Source organism: Vombatus ursinus, unplaced genomic scaffold (genome assembly GCF_900497805.2).
Source record: "Vombatus ursinus unplaced genomic scaffold, bare-nosed wombat genome assembly UNPS02014863.1, whole genome shotgun sequence".
Classification (NCBI taxonomy): domain Eukaryota; kingdom Metazoa; phylum Chordata; class Mammalia; order Diprotodontia; family Vombatidae; genus Vombatus; species Vombatus ursinus.
Genome location: NW_020954641.1, coordinates 11,943,291 through 11,960,105, shown reverse-complemented (window position 1 = coordinate 11,960,105; position 16,815 = coordinate 11,943,291). Strand labels below are relative to the sequence as shown.

Genomic DNA, 16,815 nt, shown 5'->3' with positions numbered 1-16,815 from the left:
CTGGATTCAAACCCAGGTCTTCCTGACTCCAGGCCCAGCTCTCTACTGTACCACCTCTATCACCAATGATCTCACTTTGATGAATTGTTTCTAAATTTTATATACATATACTCTTTTACATTATCAATAAATCCTAGAAAAAGCATGATTGTGATCTGTAGTGTACAGCAGTGGGAATAAGGAAGGAACTAGAACCAGGCACCAGATGGGGTGACAGCAGCAGAGAAAAGGAGATGGGGAATTCGGTATTGGGTACAGGAGATTTCTGAAACTAAGAAGCTAAAAGCAGGCCAGAAGGCTCTAGGCTTTGACTTGGGATTCAATGATCAGTAAAGATTTAGAAAATAGGGAAAAGTCAAAGCCAAAGGCAAAAGTCCACTGGACTAAGGATTAATAGCAGGATGGTACAACAGAAAACACATTGATTTGGGGCCAGACAACCCGGGTTTGAATCCCCTCTGACATTTACTCCCTGGTGACCTTGGACAAGACTTTTAATCCCTTTGGGCCTCTGTTCACTCATCTGAAAGATGGGGGCATTGGACTAGATACATAGATTCCCAAAGCCCCCATGGGGGGAACTGGAATGATGGGGGGAGGTGGTAGTAACCTCAGGTGCAATTGAGGGACATTGAATAAAAATAAGGGGGTTGTGGAAGCATAAGGAAAGAAGAGAAGAAAATTTTGAAAAAACCATTTGTACATGTTTCATCTGTTGTGTAACAGAGTTAAAGTCATAGTGATTACATTATTTTCCAAATAAACCACAAAATATGAGTTAGAACCCATCAGTGGTCCGGTCTGCTTAACAAGCAAGTGTTGGCAGATAAGCCAGTTGCGAATTGATAGGAAGTCCAGCATGCATTGGCAGGAATATGTGTGTGTAATGACTTGTTTACACAATACTATATCGTATAGTTACATGGCGCAATATCATGTCATCAAAATTTCAATGCAGGAAAAAAATCCACAAATTTATAATAAATCATTAAATTTAAGATGCATCATTTCTTAAAACATATTTTATAATTTTTTGAAATGATGCAAATTTTAAAAAAAATTAAAGGGTTAAAGAAAGTAGATTTCCAGGGGGACACTGAATAATTTATTTTTTGAAAAGGGGGCAGTAGGCCAAATAAGTCTGGGAACCTCTAGACCAAAAGAAGGATTCTAAGGTCCCTCCAACACCTTTGAAGAGCTGGTGGCCTGAGCAGCTCAAAAAAGGTCTAAAGTTAGAACCTCTTCTTTGATTTTTTCCCCACCTCTTTATACCTGGTCTGCACATAGGTGATGCCCCATAAAAGCAATGTCCTGAATATGATTCAATGAGGTAGACTGAGTCTTCCTTGATCAGAATAAATATAGGAAACCCTTTCTATCTGTCAGGTGATAACTACAGAGCCTGATCATGAACCAATTGTCTCCATCCTTCAGGCAACATTTGAGAAAGGCAACAGAGAGACATTGTGGCCAAGTAAGTAAGTACTAGGCCTGGAGTCAGAATTTGGGTTCAAGTCAATAAATATGCAGACAAGTACTGGCCATGATCAAGTCACTTAACTTCTCAGTGCCCCCAAGCAACTTTATGAGACTTTAAGTTAGAGACATTTGCTGAGAGACATCCCTAGAGAGAGTTTCTACACTGGAAATTGCCCATCAAAAATAAATGAATGCATGAGTGAATAAATAAATAATCTGTTCTCTATTATGAGAGGGACTCGGAAGAGGGACAATTAGAAGAAATATACTATACATAAATCTCTCCTGTAGATCTCCGGAAAGATTAGTGTAAGAATATATATTAGCAGCAGCTGCAGTCAGTGGTGTTTTGAAGGAAAATATCCCTTTAGCCAATTTGAGTAATTTGGGTATTCATCACTGTCACAGTCAATCTCCCTCTATGGATTGCACTAACAGGGATTCTTAGTGTGTGTATATGTGTGTGTGTGATGGACCCCTTCAGCAGTTTGGTGGAGCCTATTGACCTCAGGATTATTCTCAGAATAATTTTTTAAATAGATGAAAATACACAAGATTATTCTATTTATATATAGTATGTTTGTATGTATGTACATATATACACATACATACATACAGATACACACAAATACATATAGATAGATGTGTGTATGTGTGTGTATATACACACACACACACACACACATCTATATGTCACTCCACCCCCCAAATCCCTGCACTAGTGAGCAGTGGAGGAGCTAGGGCAGAGAAGAGATGGTCGGCTCAGTGGCACAAGCAGCTGGAGTCTAGTCCTCATGAGTGTCTATGTTATAATGAAAAGAAGTGTTATTTGGAAACTCAAGAAGCCTAGGTTCAAGGCTGACCTTGGTCACTAAAATAGGGAGAAAGTCACTTAACCATTTTGTTTCCCCATTTCCCCATTTGTAAAAGAGGGATAGCAATGTCTGCCTTAGCTCCTTCACAGGGCTGTCGTGAGGTTCTGCAAACATATGTATGGATGAGCTTTTAAAAGCATGAGATATTAAATAAAACAAGATGTTATTTTGAAAAATATTGGGTGCCATTTCTCCAGCTAACCCCAATACTATCAGTATGACAGCTTTTGTGCACCACTAGCATCCCTTCCATATCAAGCACATTTAGTGGGACTCCTTATAGCAAACTTAGGGGAAGAGGTATCCAAGACTCTCAAAGAATGGGCTGGCCTGGAAGGGTCACAATCTGCAACATGGAGATGAGCAACAGAATGTGAGCTACAGGAGAATAGGGATTGTTTTGGTTTTTGTCCATGTAACTCCAAACACCTAGCACTGGGCCTGGCACATAGTAGACACCAGAGAAAAGCCTGTTGATTAATTGATAGATCATAGATCCTATTTGAGAATTTGAATATCCTTATTTGACTATACAACACTGGAAAGCATAATGGATACTATGGTCCCCAGGCTGGGACCAAAGCAAAACCACCCAAAAGCTTTGTCCTTCCCACTACTCTTCCCACCCCAACTCCCAATTCTCTTTGTAGCTAGAATAGCATCTCCCAGGTGTATTGTCAAGAAGTAACTACCTACTACAGCCTTGGCCACGGAAATCTGTTGGATTTCAAGGGACCTGGTGGTGCCTATGCAAGCTAATCCCACGGACAGTCATCTTACACGTTGACATTATTTCCTTTTTTAAAGCCACAACTTCTGTGTCTGGGGAGATGGCAGGGAGGAGGACCCTAATCCAATCTCTCCACCACCTGCTGTGCCAATAATCCCCAAGCAACCAGGAAGACCTCAGAGATAAAAGCAGAATACTCTCTCCAACTAAAAGTTGCTGTTCTTATGGAAAAGATGGAGATATTGGCTAGCTAAGATGACAGCTAGTTGGATACAGAGCTGGCTAAATAGCTGGACCCAAAGAATATCCATTAATCAACTTGAAGGAGATGTCTGGGGGAGAACCCAAGATATTCAAGTGGGCTCTATGCTATTTAACAATTTTTTCGACTACCTCAATAAAACCACAGATGATATGCTTATCAAATTTGCATGTGCCACATTTATACAAATTTGCACCAAACTGGGAGGAAGTGCTATCACACCAGAAGACAGGATTCCAGAAAAAAAAAAAAAAAAGCCAAAGCCTAGAATGTTGAGTTGAATCTCAGAAGAGGAAATGTAATAGGGGCAGATGTAAATGTGTACACTTGGGTTCAAAAAGTCAATTAACAATTATAAGATAAGGGGGGCATGGCTAGATAGACGTTCATTTGAAAAAAAAAAACTGGGAATGTTAGTTAACTATAAGTTTAATATGAGTCAGCAGTGCAATATAGCATCCAAAAAAGCTAATGCTATCTATCTGAGTGAGAGACATAGTTTCCAGGACCCGAGAGGTGACAGTCCTGCTGTCTTCTACCCTAGCCAGAACACTTCTAGAATATGGTGTTCAGTTTAGAACACCACATTTTAGGAAGGGTATCATGAAGATGATGAGTCCAAAGGAGGACAAGAAGGATGGGAGAGGGTCTTGAGAACATGTCATATGAGTATGGCTGAAGGAACTGGGAGTGTTTATCCTGGAGAAGAGAAGGCTCAGCAGGGAACTGATAGCAATCTCCAAGCATTGAAGCTAATGGGCTAGCATGTGGAAAAGGGATTAGATTCTTTTTTCCCACTTGGTCCCAGAGGAGAAAACTAGGATCAATGAGTGTAAGTTGCAGGGAGGCAGATTTAGACTTGGTAGGAAAACTTCCTAAGACAGGATAATTAGGGGTAAGTCTCAGAGGGATTGGGAAAGGATAGGAGGTGGGACTTTAAACTGGGATTTGAAGAAAGCCAGAAAAGCTGAGGGACAAGAGATGAAGAAATGGGGGATTACAGTTATGGGGGACAGTCAGTGAAAACTCTCAGATTGGGGAGATGGAGGCAGTGTTCGAGGCATAACAAGAGGGCCAGTGTCACTGGGTCACAGAATATGTGGAGAAGGGCAAAGTATATGACTGGAAAGGTAGGAAAGGGGCAACTACACTAATAACCTGCAATCACACACAGACTTAGGTTAGATTTAGAGGAGAACTTCCTGATAGTAAGAGCTGGCTTTAGGAAATTAGGCCAGAGGCCAAACTAGGAAGTTCTCTTACTTGTGGAGAACATGCCATGTGCCTGACAGCACTGTTCTAAACAGTGAGACAGGAGGAGAAGGATTCGTTGGATCCATTGGCTGCCTTGCAAATGTTGATCTTACAATTTACGCCATCTGGGCAAAGCCTTTCGGGGCCTGTACATCGTCGTGGGTGACGCAGCCACGTTATGCTCTTGAGAGGGGCCCCAACCCCTTCTCCCTGCACAGACTTTCCATCTCTGACAGCGGCAAGGCCACTGGCCGGCTGGCCTGCAGAGAGTGGAATGCGGTCCCTGGGCTCTCAATCTTGCTCTGCTTACGTTTTGTTTCTAGGTTTTGTTGTAGCAACCGTCCGGGGCCAGCCAGGTATCCTTCCCGGATAGAGAGGCCCAGGGACCACACTCTGACGTCTGGCCTGGAGGGTCAACGCACTGCACATTATATAACCTCTCCAGCCTCCTCCAAGTTCCAGAAGGAGGGTAGCAGGAGGAACCTGAGCCCCGACTCTCTCACGGCCCTCTGCTGCCTGCCTGTTCAGTCTTTGGCCCACCGTGTTGGCCCAACACCCCCAGGGTGCCTGCCAGGGAACTGAGCCTCCTTTTCTCTTTACCGAGAGTGGGAGAGAAGAAGGAACAGCAGGTACTTGAGTCACAGGCCAGAGCCAGAGGGTAGAGAATTCACAGGCCATCACGTCCAACCTGTTCTGGAGACTGAAGCCCAGGGAGTTTAAGTGATTGGCCTGAGGTCACCTAGGGTAGCAAGCAGCAAAGCTGGATCTTAAAGCTAAGTCTTCTGACTCTCTACCCAGTACTCCTTCTGCTACCCCACACTGCCAGTCCTAGGCTAAAACCCTCTCCCAGTCCAGGGTTTGGGCTCCTAAGGAACATCCCGGTTGGCTTGAGAAGCTGTCTCTTTCCTATTTCCAAATGCTAAACATGCTCTCTACTACTTTGCCCATCCCACTCATATCAAGGCAAATTCCTTTTGCCCATCTGCTCACCCAGGCTAAAGTTATCTGCTTCCTGAGCTTCCTCTAGAATTTTAGTTCTGAAAGATAAGAGCATTGCAATCTGGTGTTAGGATTAGAGAATGTGTCCAACAGGTCTGTGGGGTGCTGCATTTCCCTCCTATGTGGAGGGACCCAGGTTGGGCCTCAAGAGACCATAAGCCACTCAGATCTCTGAATATCCTATAGGGAAGACCTCCCCCCCAACCCCCACTGACCACCAGACTAACCTGTTAACCTCCGCTCCCTTGCCCTCTTCCAGAACACCTCCCAGGCTCTGCTGGTAGAATCCTTGACATGCTCACTGAAGGCTCTCCGGAGCCGAGAGGGTCCCGGCACACCCACCCCAGCCCCTCTAGCCCAGCGGAACTCCATCCAGGGAAGGGGTGGGGGGTAAGGATAGAAGGAAGCCCTGATTCTCTCAGAGAAACTCCCCCTGTCCCAGTCCTGCACTCCTGACTCCCTCCTTTCCAGCTGGATGGTGTGCGAGGCTCTGGAGGAGATGTCTGCATACGATTAGTTAACACCCCTTTTGGGGAGAGAGAATGAGGGAGTGAGAGAGCAACTCCTTCCAAACTGCTGAGGTCAGGCTGAGCTGAGAAGGAAGTGGCTGCCCACTTGGGTCTCAAAGCCCCGGAGTACACACTGTACCCTGTGTCAACAAGCCAATCCTTCATGCCCCTATGCAGAACAGATGAGTGGGGATCCCCAGGACAGTATTTCTTGGGGGAAAGGGGTGACTGCTCTGTGAAACCACTCCTCTCCAACACACACACACACACACATGCCATCTCCTCCAAGGCCCTCCTCCTTTACTTAATCAGCTCCTCAGCTCTTTACCTACTCATTTCTCATCTGTTCACTTTTCCATTGCTCATGGATACTTCTGTAATTTGATTTACTTGCAGGATTTGTGGGAGTCAGGAACAAAAAGCGTTCCTCACTTCTATTTCTTCTGATTTTAAGGGGTCCTCTCCTTCTGTATTATTCCTCTAAGACCCCAGATATATTCATCAATTACTTCTTCTCACCCTTGTTGAATTGAATTCTCTATTCCTACTGTCACCACTCTTGACTGGGCCCTCTACGGCAACACTGGCTTAATCGCCCACCTTTGTCTGTCTCCCTCCTCCAACCCAGTTCTACACACGGCTGCTACACATGGTAATATTCACAGTTTAAAGTTACATAGTGCTTTACAAATAGAGAACATTCTCACATTCAGGCCCTTCTTGGGCCTTGGTTCAGCAGCAAGGGGCTCACTATCTCCCAAGGCAGCTTATTTCATTGTTGGAAAGCTCAAAAGTTAGAATGGTCCTACACTGATCTGTGACTTCTATGCTCTGGCCCCAGTTCCTCTCTCTGGAGTGTTACAGAACACATCCAAGCTCTCTTTCACATGAAAGAATTTCAAACATTTGGGTCTGCTCTCATGTATCCCCTAATTTTTTTTCTTTTCTAGGGCAGAACATCCTCCCTTCCTTCAACCATTCCAAATATGACATGGTTTCCATACCCTTCATTATCCTGGTCCCCAGTTCTGGATGTAATGGGAAACAGTGTGGTATAATGGAAAACACACTGGCTTTGGAGTGAGAAGACCCAAGTTCAAGTCCTACCTTTGATATTCGTTGCCTGAATGACTTTAGACAAGTCACTTAACCTCCCTGGGCCTCAGTTTCCTCATCTGTAAAATGAGAGCGTTGAATTTAGGTGGCCTGCAAGATAAATCCCTTATAGCTCTCAACCTATGATCCTGTTCCAAATGATCAACGTCCTTTTTTAAAATAAAGTGTCTAGATGTGGTCTGATGAACACAGACTACAGTACGATAGCACTGTTACTTTTCTCCTGAACAACAGGCTTCTATTAACAATTCAGCCTAGATCATTTTAGTTATTTGTTTGTTTTCTAGTCATAGCATACTGTTAGCTTAAACTGAACATCTAGGGGGAGCTCACTTCCCACTAGGGGAGGATCAAGGAAGGCTTGGTGGAAGGGGCAGCATGTGAACTGGGCCTTAAAGGATGGGTAACATAGCAACAGGAATTCCTGTTGACATAAAACCCTTCCTTGTCTTTCCTTGTCAGGGTTAGAACCTCCCTGAAGTGGCAGTCAACCCTGCAGGGAATTTGCAGATGACAGGTAATGCTTCACAGACAGAATTGGGATTTTAAATGATCTTAATGATCTGAAAACAATGAGGTAAAACTTTATGGATAAAAGTGAAGTCAGGTGCTTAGGTTCCAATAATCAAATATAGAATGAGGCGATATGACTTAATAGCAGTTAAAGTGAAAAAGATCTAGAAATATATATATCCATATATCTATATCTATATATATCTATACATATCTCGAGAAACAACTCTTCTTTTATGACCGTTGCTGGCAGTTGCAAGATATTTGCCCCTAAGTTCGATACCTCTAGGATAAAACATAAACCTTTCTGTTTAGCTTTTAAAGTCTTTCATTACTTGGCCTTAACCATCTTTCCCAACTCATTGGACATTACTCCCTATCCAGAACTCTGTAATCCAACCAAACTGGCCTTCTCTTATTTTTTTCATACACTGTACTCTGTCTCCCATCTTAACGTCTTTGCACAATCCCCCATGCCTGGAATGCACTGCCTCTTCACTTCTACCACCTAGAATCCCGATCTTCTTTTATAATGTAGATTTCATGGTCTGGGAGAGCCTGAAAGGCTTCACATAGATAACAAACTTCCTTAGGGAAGCACTTAGAGCCTGGTCAGAAATGGAAGACACCAAATTCATGCACTGCATCCTGGGCCATCACCAGTTGTCTTGACTTTTGCCTGCTACTGGACTTTGATGACTCAGGAAGAGACAGTGAGGCTGATGACTTTGTGCTACTCTGCCTCACTTACATCCAATTCACTCAAAAATCAAGACCTCACCCCATGATGTCATTGGTCATCTTCAACAACAAAGGACGAACAACAACAAAATTGTTGTTGCCTTAAAGGCAGGACTCTTCCTTTTTGTCTGTGTATTCTCAACATCAAAGATAGTGTTTTATATATAGTAGATAATACATGTCATTGAATAAATTGCATTGAAAAACACAGGGACCCTTTTCTACTTTCTCCCCCTCAAACATGGCCCTAAAATGGAACAGCTGGGACCCCGAAATTTTAGGTAACTAATTGAGCTACTTCTGATAAGACAAACCACTCACTTGGCACGCTGGGTCTTTTCTGGAGAAGTTAGGGGCACCCCCAAGAAACAACAGTAATATTTTAAAGAAAAAATTAGAATCTCTCAATCACATGGGCCTCAGAAGTCATCTAGTCCTACCTATGCCTGAAGTAACATGCCAGTCTTGAATTTATATGACATTAAACTTTTCTAAGCACTCTCCCCTCTATCGTATCATTTTATCTTCCCCCACAATCCTGTAAGGGTATGGGAGATATTATTTCTATTTTACAGATGAGGAAACAGGCTGAGACAAATGATGTGATCTGCTCAGTGCTTTACAGGGGAAGCTGAGACTAGAACCCAGGTTTCCAGATTCCTAGTCCCCCAGGTCCTTTTTCTTTAGATAACTGGTACTCTTTCCCCTATGATGATAATTATGACAATAACAGTAACATAGATGTATATTTGGAGAGTGAGGGAGAGAGCGAGGGAGAGATCAAGGGAGAGAGGGAAGGAGAAGGGGAGAGACAGGAAGAGAGGGGGAGGGGGAGAGGGAGGGAGGTAGGGAGAGAGAGAGGGAGGGGGGAGGGGGGAGAGAGAGAGAGACAGAGAGACAGAGAGAATGAGAGACTATATATATTATGTTCCAGGCACTATGCTAAGTGCTTTGCCATTATTATCTCATTTGATCCTCACAACAATCCTGGAAAGTAGGTCCTATCATCATTCTCATTTTACAGATGAGAAAATTGAGGCAGATTTTAAGTGACTTGCCCAGGGTCACACAGCTAGGAAGTGTCTGGTTGAATCTGAACTCAGGTCTATCCTGACTCCAGGCTCAATGCTCTACCCACTGGACCACCTTGCTGCCCCTAGCTATACTATAATGCCTTTGCACCTGACATAGTTGAATCTCTTCCCTTGAAGCCACTCATCAATGGAATCACATGTTGGGGTTGGAGGCTCAAAGCAATGAATCACTGGCCACATGTCTTCCTGCCTCTCTGTACCCTTAAGCTGACTCACAAAACCTCCTTGGCCCTTTGGTTTCTCCAGCTGCTGAAAGGGAAAGAACTGTTTACTCGGGGCCAAGTGGGGGTGAGAGTGGGGCCCAAGTAGGGAAGGAATGCTGAAGTTCCATTAGGAATTTTTCCCAGAAGGGGCAGTGAGAAGACCAAGGGTGAAACTTTAGGTTGAGTGGGAGCAAGTGTTAGCCTTGTCTTTCCAGAGTAAACTCTGTAAGGGAAATCCTGTGTGGGGGCAAGGGTGGGGGGAGCAGGGGCAAGAAGGGGGCAGGGTTACAGCTGTGAGCCGAAAAGGCAAGGATGCAAAAATGAAACTAATTCTTAACTACTCAGCAGTGTTATTCAGCCCAGATTCCAATATCTCCATAGTGCAGGTCCCCAGACCACGAATTATTTGTTCTGGAAAGGATTCATGGATTCCCACAAAGCCATTGTCCTGCTTCCATTGTAAACAAACTGTTGGGCTAAAACAGGGCCATGTCATGAAATATCGGTGAGAAATAAATAAATCAAGGAAAGGAACTAGATTATCAACTAATCCATCCCATATGCCGAGGTGTGGGGAGAGGAACGGGGTGGTGGGGGAAGACAGCAACTAAGAAGGAGACCTAGCCCTCCTCCAACTTTCTAATGTAAAATTTGGAGTACTTGTGCTCTGTCTCACACATGATAAGATGAGTCCAAGTGTGTGGAAACCAGACTCGCTGCAGCTTGGTGTTTCCCGTGACACAAGCCAGCTGGAGTGGGGGAAAATGGGTGGGCATGATCAGAAGACACAATTGAGTGACATCAGCTGTGTGGAGCCTGGGGAATTGGCTCCAGCCTTTTATCGGCAAGAGGTCTAGATTTTCCATGAGAGCACTGGCATTCTGCCGCCCTCCCCCCTCCACCCCGCCTCTCATATGCTAGAGATGGGATAGGGGACACAGTCACCTCCCCGGACATGCACCTAAGAGTGCTCTGGGCCCCTCCTCATAAATAAACTCTTTTGTCATTTGAGAATTTACTCCATTTTGTCAAGTTTCATCATCTTCTAGTTATCTAGGGGGAGGGTAAAACATCAAGGTGGGGCAGGGGGTTCTCTGCTTGGTGAATTACCTTCAGCTAATTTTTTTTTAATTGAAGACAGCTTCTTCCCTGCCCAACCTGGGGAATACAAACCAGTACCGATGGTAGATGGGGTCAAATGAAATATGGAAGGTTAATTTACTTACCACCAAAAACTCGTGATGCATTTCAGAGTGTCCATCTGCTAGCCCCTCAACCAAGTCACCTATGAAAGGTGTTGAGTCATGGCCAGAGGCAAACTAGTGATCCTAAGCTGTTTTGAGATGCCTCTCTCCTCCTCTCACGTTAGGCTGAAACTCAAAATGACCTTATTTGTACAGCACTCCTATCTCAGATATAAATGCCAGGATTCCTACTGGGCTTCTCCAGCTCAGGTAACTGGTTGGCCAGGGGTCAGGTGAATAAAAGTCAAGTCCAGAGCAAACATTCCTGGCTGGGTTGGAGCCTGGCTGGTGTTCTGCAGTACAGATGGTATCAATTTTGCCAAAGGCAGCAAACAATTAGTCTGGTTGTCCCAAAGAGTTCTGAGCATCGTAACCCTCCTCAGTCTCCAACACTCACCTTCTCTGGGAAGCCTGCCCAAACAATTTCAGGCAACACCAATCTTTGGCCTTCTAGGGTGCCCATAGCATTTACTATCTGTGGGGCAATTTATTATTTTTTGCCTTGCATTAAAAAAAATAAATTGTTCCCTGTATTCAGTGCCAAAGAAAGGGTCAAGTTTGGAATCCCAGAGTTCTGGTTTGTAATCCCAGAGGTCCAGAGTTGGAATCCTGGCCACACCAATTACTACTAGCATGATGTCAATAAGTTACTTATTCCTTCTAGGCACAGGTAAAAGGAGGGGGGTGGAACTAGGAAAAAAAAACAAAACCACAAAGGTTCCTTCTAGCTATTAGTTTATCTTTGTGTATAAGAAGATGGAGGGTGAAAACTGAAGAGCTCCTCCCAGATGCATTATGTTATTTAAGGGGTGGGGAAGTAGAGAAAGGGGGAGGCCCAGGCTGCTGCCTAATCACTTTCCACCTGGCTCCTCCCCAGCCTTCACCATAGTCTGCAGAAACTCATCTTTCTGCAAGATCAAATCAGCTCTGAAATGCATACCTCCTCAGTATCCCTCTGCCTTTTGGGCCCCTCCCTCCCTCTCTCTGATGGGAGTGGGAGAAGGGTAGACTCGGGAGAGCTCCTCCTAGATCCTCTATTTAAAGAGCGGGGCCGAGGACAGACACCTCATCATTTCCCACCTGGTCTCAGGACTTCTTCATCCTCACCAGGTAATGTTCTTTCCCTTCCCCACCTTCCCCTGGCTTCTGTTTACGTGTTCTATTGGAAGCTCCTTGAGGGAGGGACTGCCCTTTGTCTTTCTTTGTATCCCTTAGGGTTTAGCACCACACGTGGTACAATAGGTGCTTGATAAATGTACCCTTGATTCAATCCTTGTGCCTCTTCCAAGAGATGGGCCATCTCCAGCTGTCCTGATCTGTTATCTCGCCACTGGACCCAAATGGCTCTGGAGGAAAAAGTGAGGCTGGTGACTTTGCACAGTCCTCCCTCACTTAATCCCAAGTCACTTGTAAGTCATGGCATTATCTTCCTGATGTCCGGTCCTCTTTGAGATCGAGGGACAAAACACAACCACAACCACAATTGACTGATTAACTGATCAGCAAGGTAGGCTGGTAAATGTTTAACAGTTGGCTCTCCAGGGGAAAAAAAATGAACTCATGACGCACTTTAAAGTTCAATCTGCATTAGTAACATTTTCCCCCTCGCTTTCTAAGGTCTAGACAATCAACAAAACAATAAATCAAGCTCTGATTTGTAGCATTTGCTGATTTCTGAGGTATATATGCTCACACTGAAAATTTAACAATCCCAAAGCAAGTGAAACTTGGCCCCAGCAAATCTCTATTTTTCCCTCAGTGGAACTGTGAGCTTCCTGATGCTCTGGGCTATATTTTTATCATCACCATGCCTGGCACACAGTAGGTGCTCAATAGTAAATGCCTGATGAGTTTAGAAGAATTCTCATGTCACCCTCAGAAGGCCTGGGGTCAGCAATCCCCTTCCTGCGGAGTTCTCTTTGTATTGGTCCTCATCATAGGACATTAGCTGTGAAATCCTGATTATCATTCCTTGCTGAAAGACTAACTAAGGCTGAAGGAAGCCTTGCTTTCTCGCATGCATGGCATTCAAGAAGCACGCATGGACAGTGTTAGAAGCTGATAGGTGCATAAGCAAAAATCACCTCCACCTCATATGAATCATTTCTCTCAGTGGTCTTGTCTGAGCTAAGGGAAACTTAAGTTGGACTTGAACTGAGGTCCACAGCTTGCTGATCTGGGCAGGAAGTACTAGGGCCATCCCAAAAGGGGAAGTGGGATTCAAAGCCATCCTTAAGAGGTATAAATGCTTATTGGATGAACAAATGAATTATAAAGCTAGAGCAAATTCCACTGTGTGCTACTCTCTCCTACCAGGATTTTTATGTGGCAAGGGGTAGCTAGGTGATACAGTGGATAGAGCACTGGGCCTAGAGTGTTGAAAACTCATCTTCCTGAGTTCAAATCTGGCCTCAGTCACTTACTAGCTGTGTGACTGTGGACAAGTCACTTAACCATGTTTGCCTCAGTTTCCTCATCTGTAAAATGAGCTGGACAAGGAAATGGCAAACTGCTCCATTATCTTTGCCAAGAAAACTCCAAATTGGTTCACAAAGAGTTGGATGCAACTGAAAAATCATTGAACAACAATAGTATTTACCAAACTTTTTGAGTCTGAGGACCCTCTTCCATTAAAAAAAAAGTGTTATTGATGTTTCTTTTTATTTATACAACATTGAGTTCTGAATATGCAACCCCCCCAATTCAGAGATCTTTCTCTCGTAACAAAAAAATGAAATTAAAAATCACACAATTCATCAAAACCAGCCAGCACAAAGGCCATGTCTCATACCATAGGTAATTGCCCATATCCATAGTCCTTTTTGACAAAAGGAGAAAAGTGTGTTGACTCATCTTTTAAGTCCAATCTTGGTAGTTACAACTACACAGTATTGTTATATTTTAATGTTGTTTCTATTTACGTTGTGGAAGTCATTATGTATATTGTTTTCTTTACTCTGCTGACTTCTCTGTATCAATACATATACTTTCCCATTTTTCTTTGAATCTCTCATATTGGTCATTTCTTGCAGCACAGTGAAATTCCATTCATCTATCACCATTTGTTTAGCCATTTCCCAACAGACAGACACTCATTTTGTTTCTAGTTCTTGGGACCCCTTTAAGTGTAAAAAAAATCTGTGAACCTTCACATAGCACTTATTCTATTAGCATCTGTTGATAGAGAAAATACATCATGACAAAATGCTACTATGAATTCAGTAACACTTTTCACTTATTTTTACTATTTTATACCAGATTTGTGATTTCTTGGTATAGGGAATTCTCAGTATGGAAACTCCCTCTACCAATACAAAGCAGCATTTCCTCTGCAATTTATAGTCCCAGAGGAATGTCAGAGGCACTGAGAGATTAAGTGACTTGCATACAGATGGACAGACAGATCTATAAACAGATATCCATTTACAATAGATACATAATTAGATACCTCAAAGTATATATCAAAGGCAGGACATGAACCCAGGTGTTCCTGACCATCTAACCACTAAGCCAATATGTTTCTCTCAGTAAAGCTTTTTAAAGGAGCTTGTATTTTATTAATTACAATAGTATCTATGTATATTTGAAAAAGTTTGAAATTGTTTTTAAGTGACTTACCCAAGGTCATAAAACTGGTACGTGACAGAGGCAAGACTTGGACCAAAGATAATCTCCCTGAAGACAGGGGCTGTGTTTTATTCATCTTGTACCTCTGTTCCCACCTCACCACCACCTCCCAGCACCAGCCACAGGACTTTGTGAAACAATCGAAACATGTGAAAAATATTTATATGGATGTTGTTGTAGGATTGTAAGTGATGGAATATTACTCAGTCTCCAAAGATTTAAAAATGGATACCAAGAGAGAAAGAGTGGAACATGGCAAGTCTGAGTAGAATGTGGTGTATAACAAGTAAGGGACTTCATTGAGAAACAAGAGTAATGGATATTATCAGGGAAATGAATGAACCAAAAATGTTGCTCATCCTTCGTTTTGAAGAGGACCAATGATATCATGGGGTGATGTCTTGACTTGCGTGTGAATTGGATTGAAGTAAGGCAGAGCTGCACAGTTGTCAGCCTCTCTCTCTCTCTCTTTCTTCCTGTCTTCCAGAGTCATCAAAGTCCAGTGGCAAAACAAAAATCAAGATGCCTGGTGATGGCCTGGGATGTAATGGATGGCCTTGGTCTTTGGTGTCTGACCAAGCTCTAAGTGCTCTGTGGCTCTCACCTATGAGACATAGATAACATAGGTTGCTCACCTGGTGGGAGTAAGAGATAACCAATGGATAATCCATGTGCTCCACTGGTACCCTCAGAATGTCAGGAGAACTGGAGGAAGGCCCTGAGTATGGTGAATGAACCCCTTGCAGTGGATTTATGGGAATGCATAGACAAGAGTCACATAGGATGGACAAGTATGGATGAGTTGTATGATTGTGTCATTGGAGAGAATATCCACACTGAGGAAATCATGGATCCATTTAGGTACCTAAATGGTAATACAGGTGTGTCAGTCAACAAGCATTTCTTTAGCACCTACTATGTGCCAGGCATTGCACTAAATATTGAGAATAGAAAGAAAGGCAAAAATGGTGCCTCCTATTCCCCCAAGGAGCTCACAATCTAGTAGCAAAAGACCTTGCCTGAGGTCACACAGGGAATAGCAAACAACTATGTACAAAGAAGAACTAAACAGGATAAAGCAGAGAGAATCAACAGAGAGAAGGCGCTCACATTAAGGGGGAATAGGGAAAGGCTTCTTTTACAAGGTGGGATTTTAGTTGGGACTTGAGGGATGCATGGGAAGCTAGAGATGAGGAAGAAGAGAATCCCGGGCCTGGTCGCCTCATCCTCAAAAAAACTCCCAACATTGCACTGCTATCATCCTATATCTCTCCTTTTACAACCAAACTCCTGGGGTAGCTAGGTGGCGCAGTAGATAGAGCACCGGCCCTGGAGTCAGGAGGACCTGAGTTCAAATGTGGCCTCAGACCAAACACTTGACACTTACTAGCTGTGTGACCCTGGGCAAGTCACTTAACCCCAATTGCCTGAAAAAAGAAAAAAAAAACCAAACTCCTAGAAAAGGCTGACTATTCTCCTGCCTCCATTTCCTGTCTTATTTATTTCCCAACTTCTCAAATCTGACTTTGACCTCTCTGTGTCACGTGATCCTGCTGACCACCCACTTCTCCTGGATCATCTCTTCTCTCTGGGTTTTAATAACACTTCTCTTTATTGGTTCTCCTCTTACCTATCTGATCACGCTTCTCATTTCCCATTCCTGGATCGTCAATGCATGTTCTGCCTCCTAACTGGACATACCTCATGATTTTCTCCTGGGCCCTCTTCTTTCAACAGTCTCCCTCTTTGTGGTCTCCTCAGCCATTATGGGTTCAATTATCATCTCTATGACAGAGGCAGCTGGGTGACACAGTGAATAGAGCTCTGAGCCTGGAGTCAGGAAGACCTGAGTTCAAATCTAGCATCAGATACTTACTAGCTGTGTGATCTTGGGCAAGTCACTTAACCTCTGTCTGCCTCAGTTTCCTCATCTGTAAAATGGGAATAATAATAGCACCTACCTCTCAGGGTTGTTGTGAAGATTAATCATGATAACATTTGTAAAATGCTTTGCAAACCTTAAAGTGATACATTATATATATATATATATATACACACACACACACACATACACACATATACACATACATATATATACAAATATATATATATCTGTATTTATTTATACATATGTATATCTGTATAGATTTGTAGATATGTACAAATGCA

The 16,815-nt window shown here is 43.4% G+C and overlaps 1 protein-coding gene across 3 annotated transcripts in view; it reads right to left on the bottom strand.

Moving 5' to 3' along the window:
• Nucleotides 1–11,096, bottom strand: part of LOC114027723 (rho GTPase-activating protein 7-like) — a 122,365-nt gene extending 111,269 nt beyond the window's left edge. For 2 of the 3 annotated variants that reach the window (XM_027841814.1, XM_027841815.1), the window contains exon 1: nt 11,002–11,096. Coding sequence is in view for 1 of the 3 variants with exons in the window: in XM_027841811.1 (XP_027697612.1) it covers nt 5,827–5,971 (145 nt within the window). In the remaining 2 variants the exon portion in view is untranslated. Of the gene's footprint in view, nt 1–5,826; nt 6,061–11,001 lie in introns of those variants that run through there. The other variant, XM_027841811.1, reaches the window with a different exon arrangement.
• Between the last annotated feature and the right edge of the window lie 5,719 nt (nt 11,097–16,815).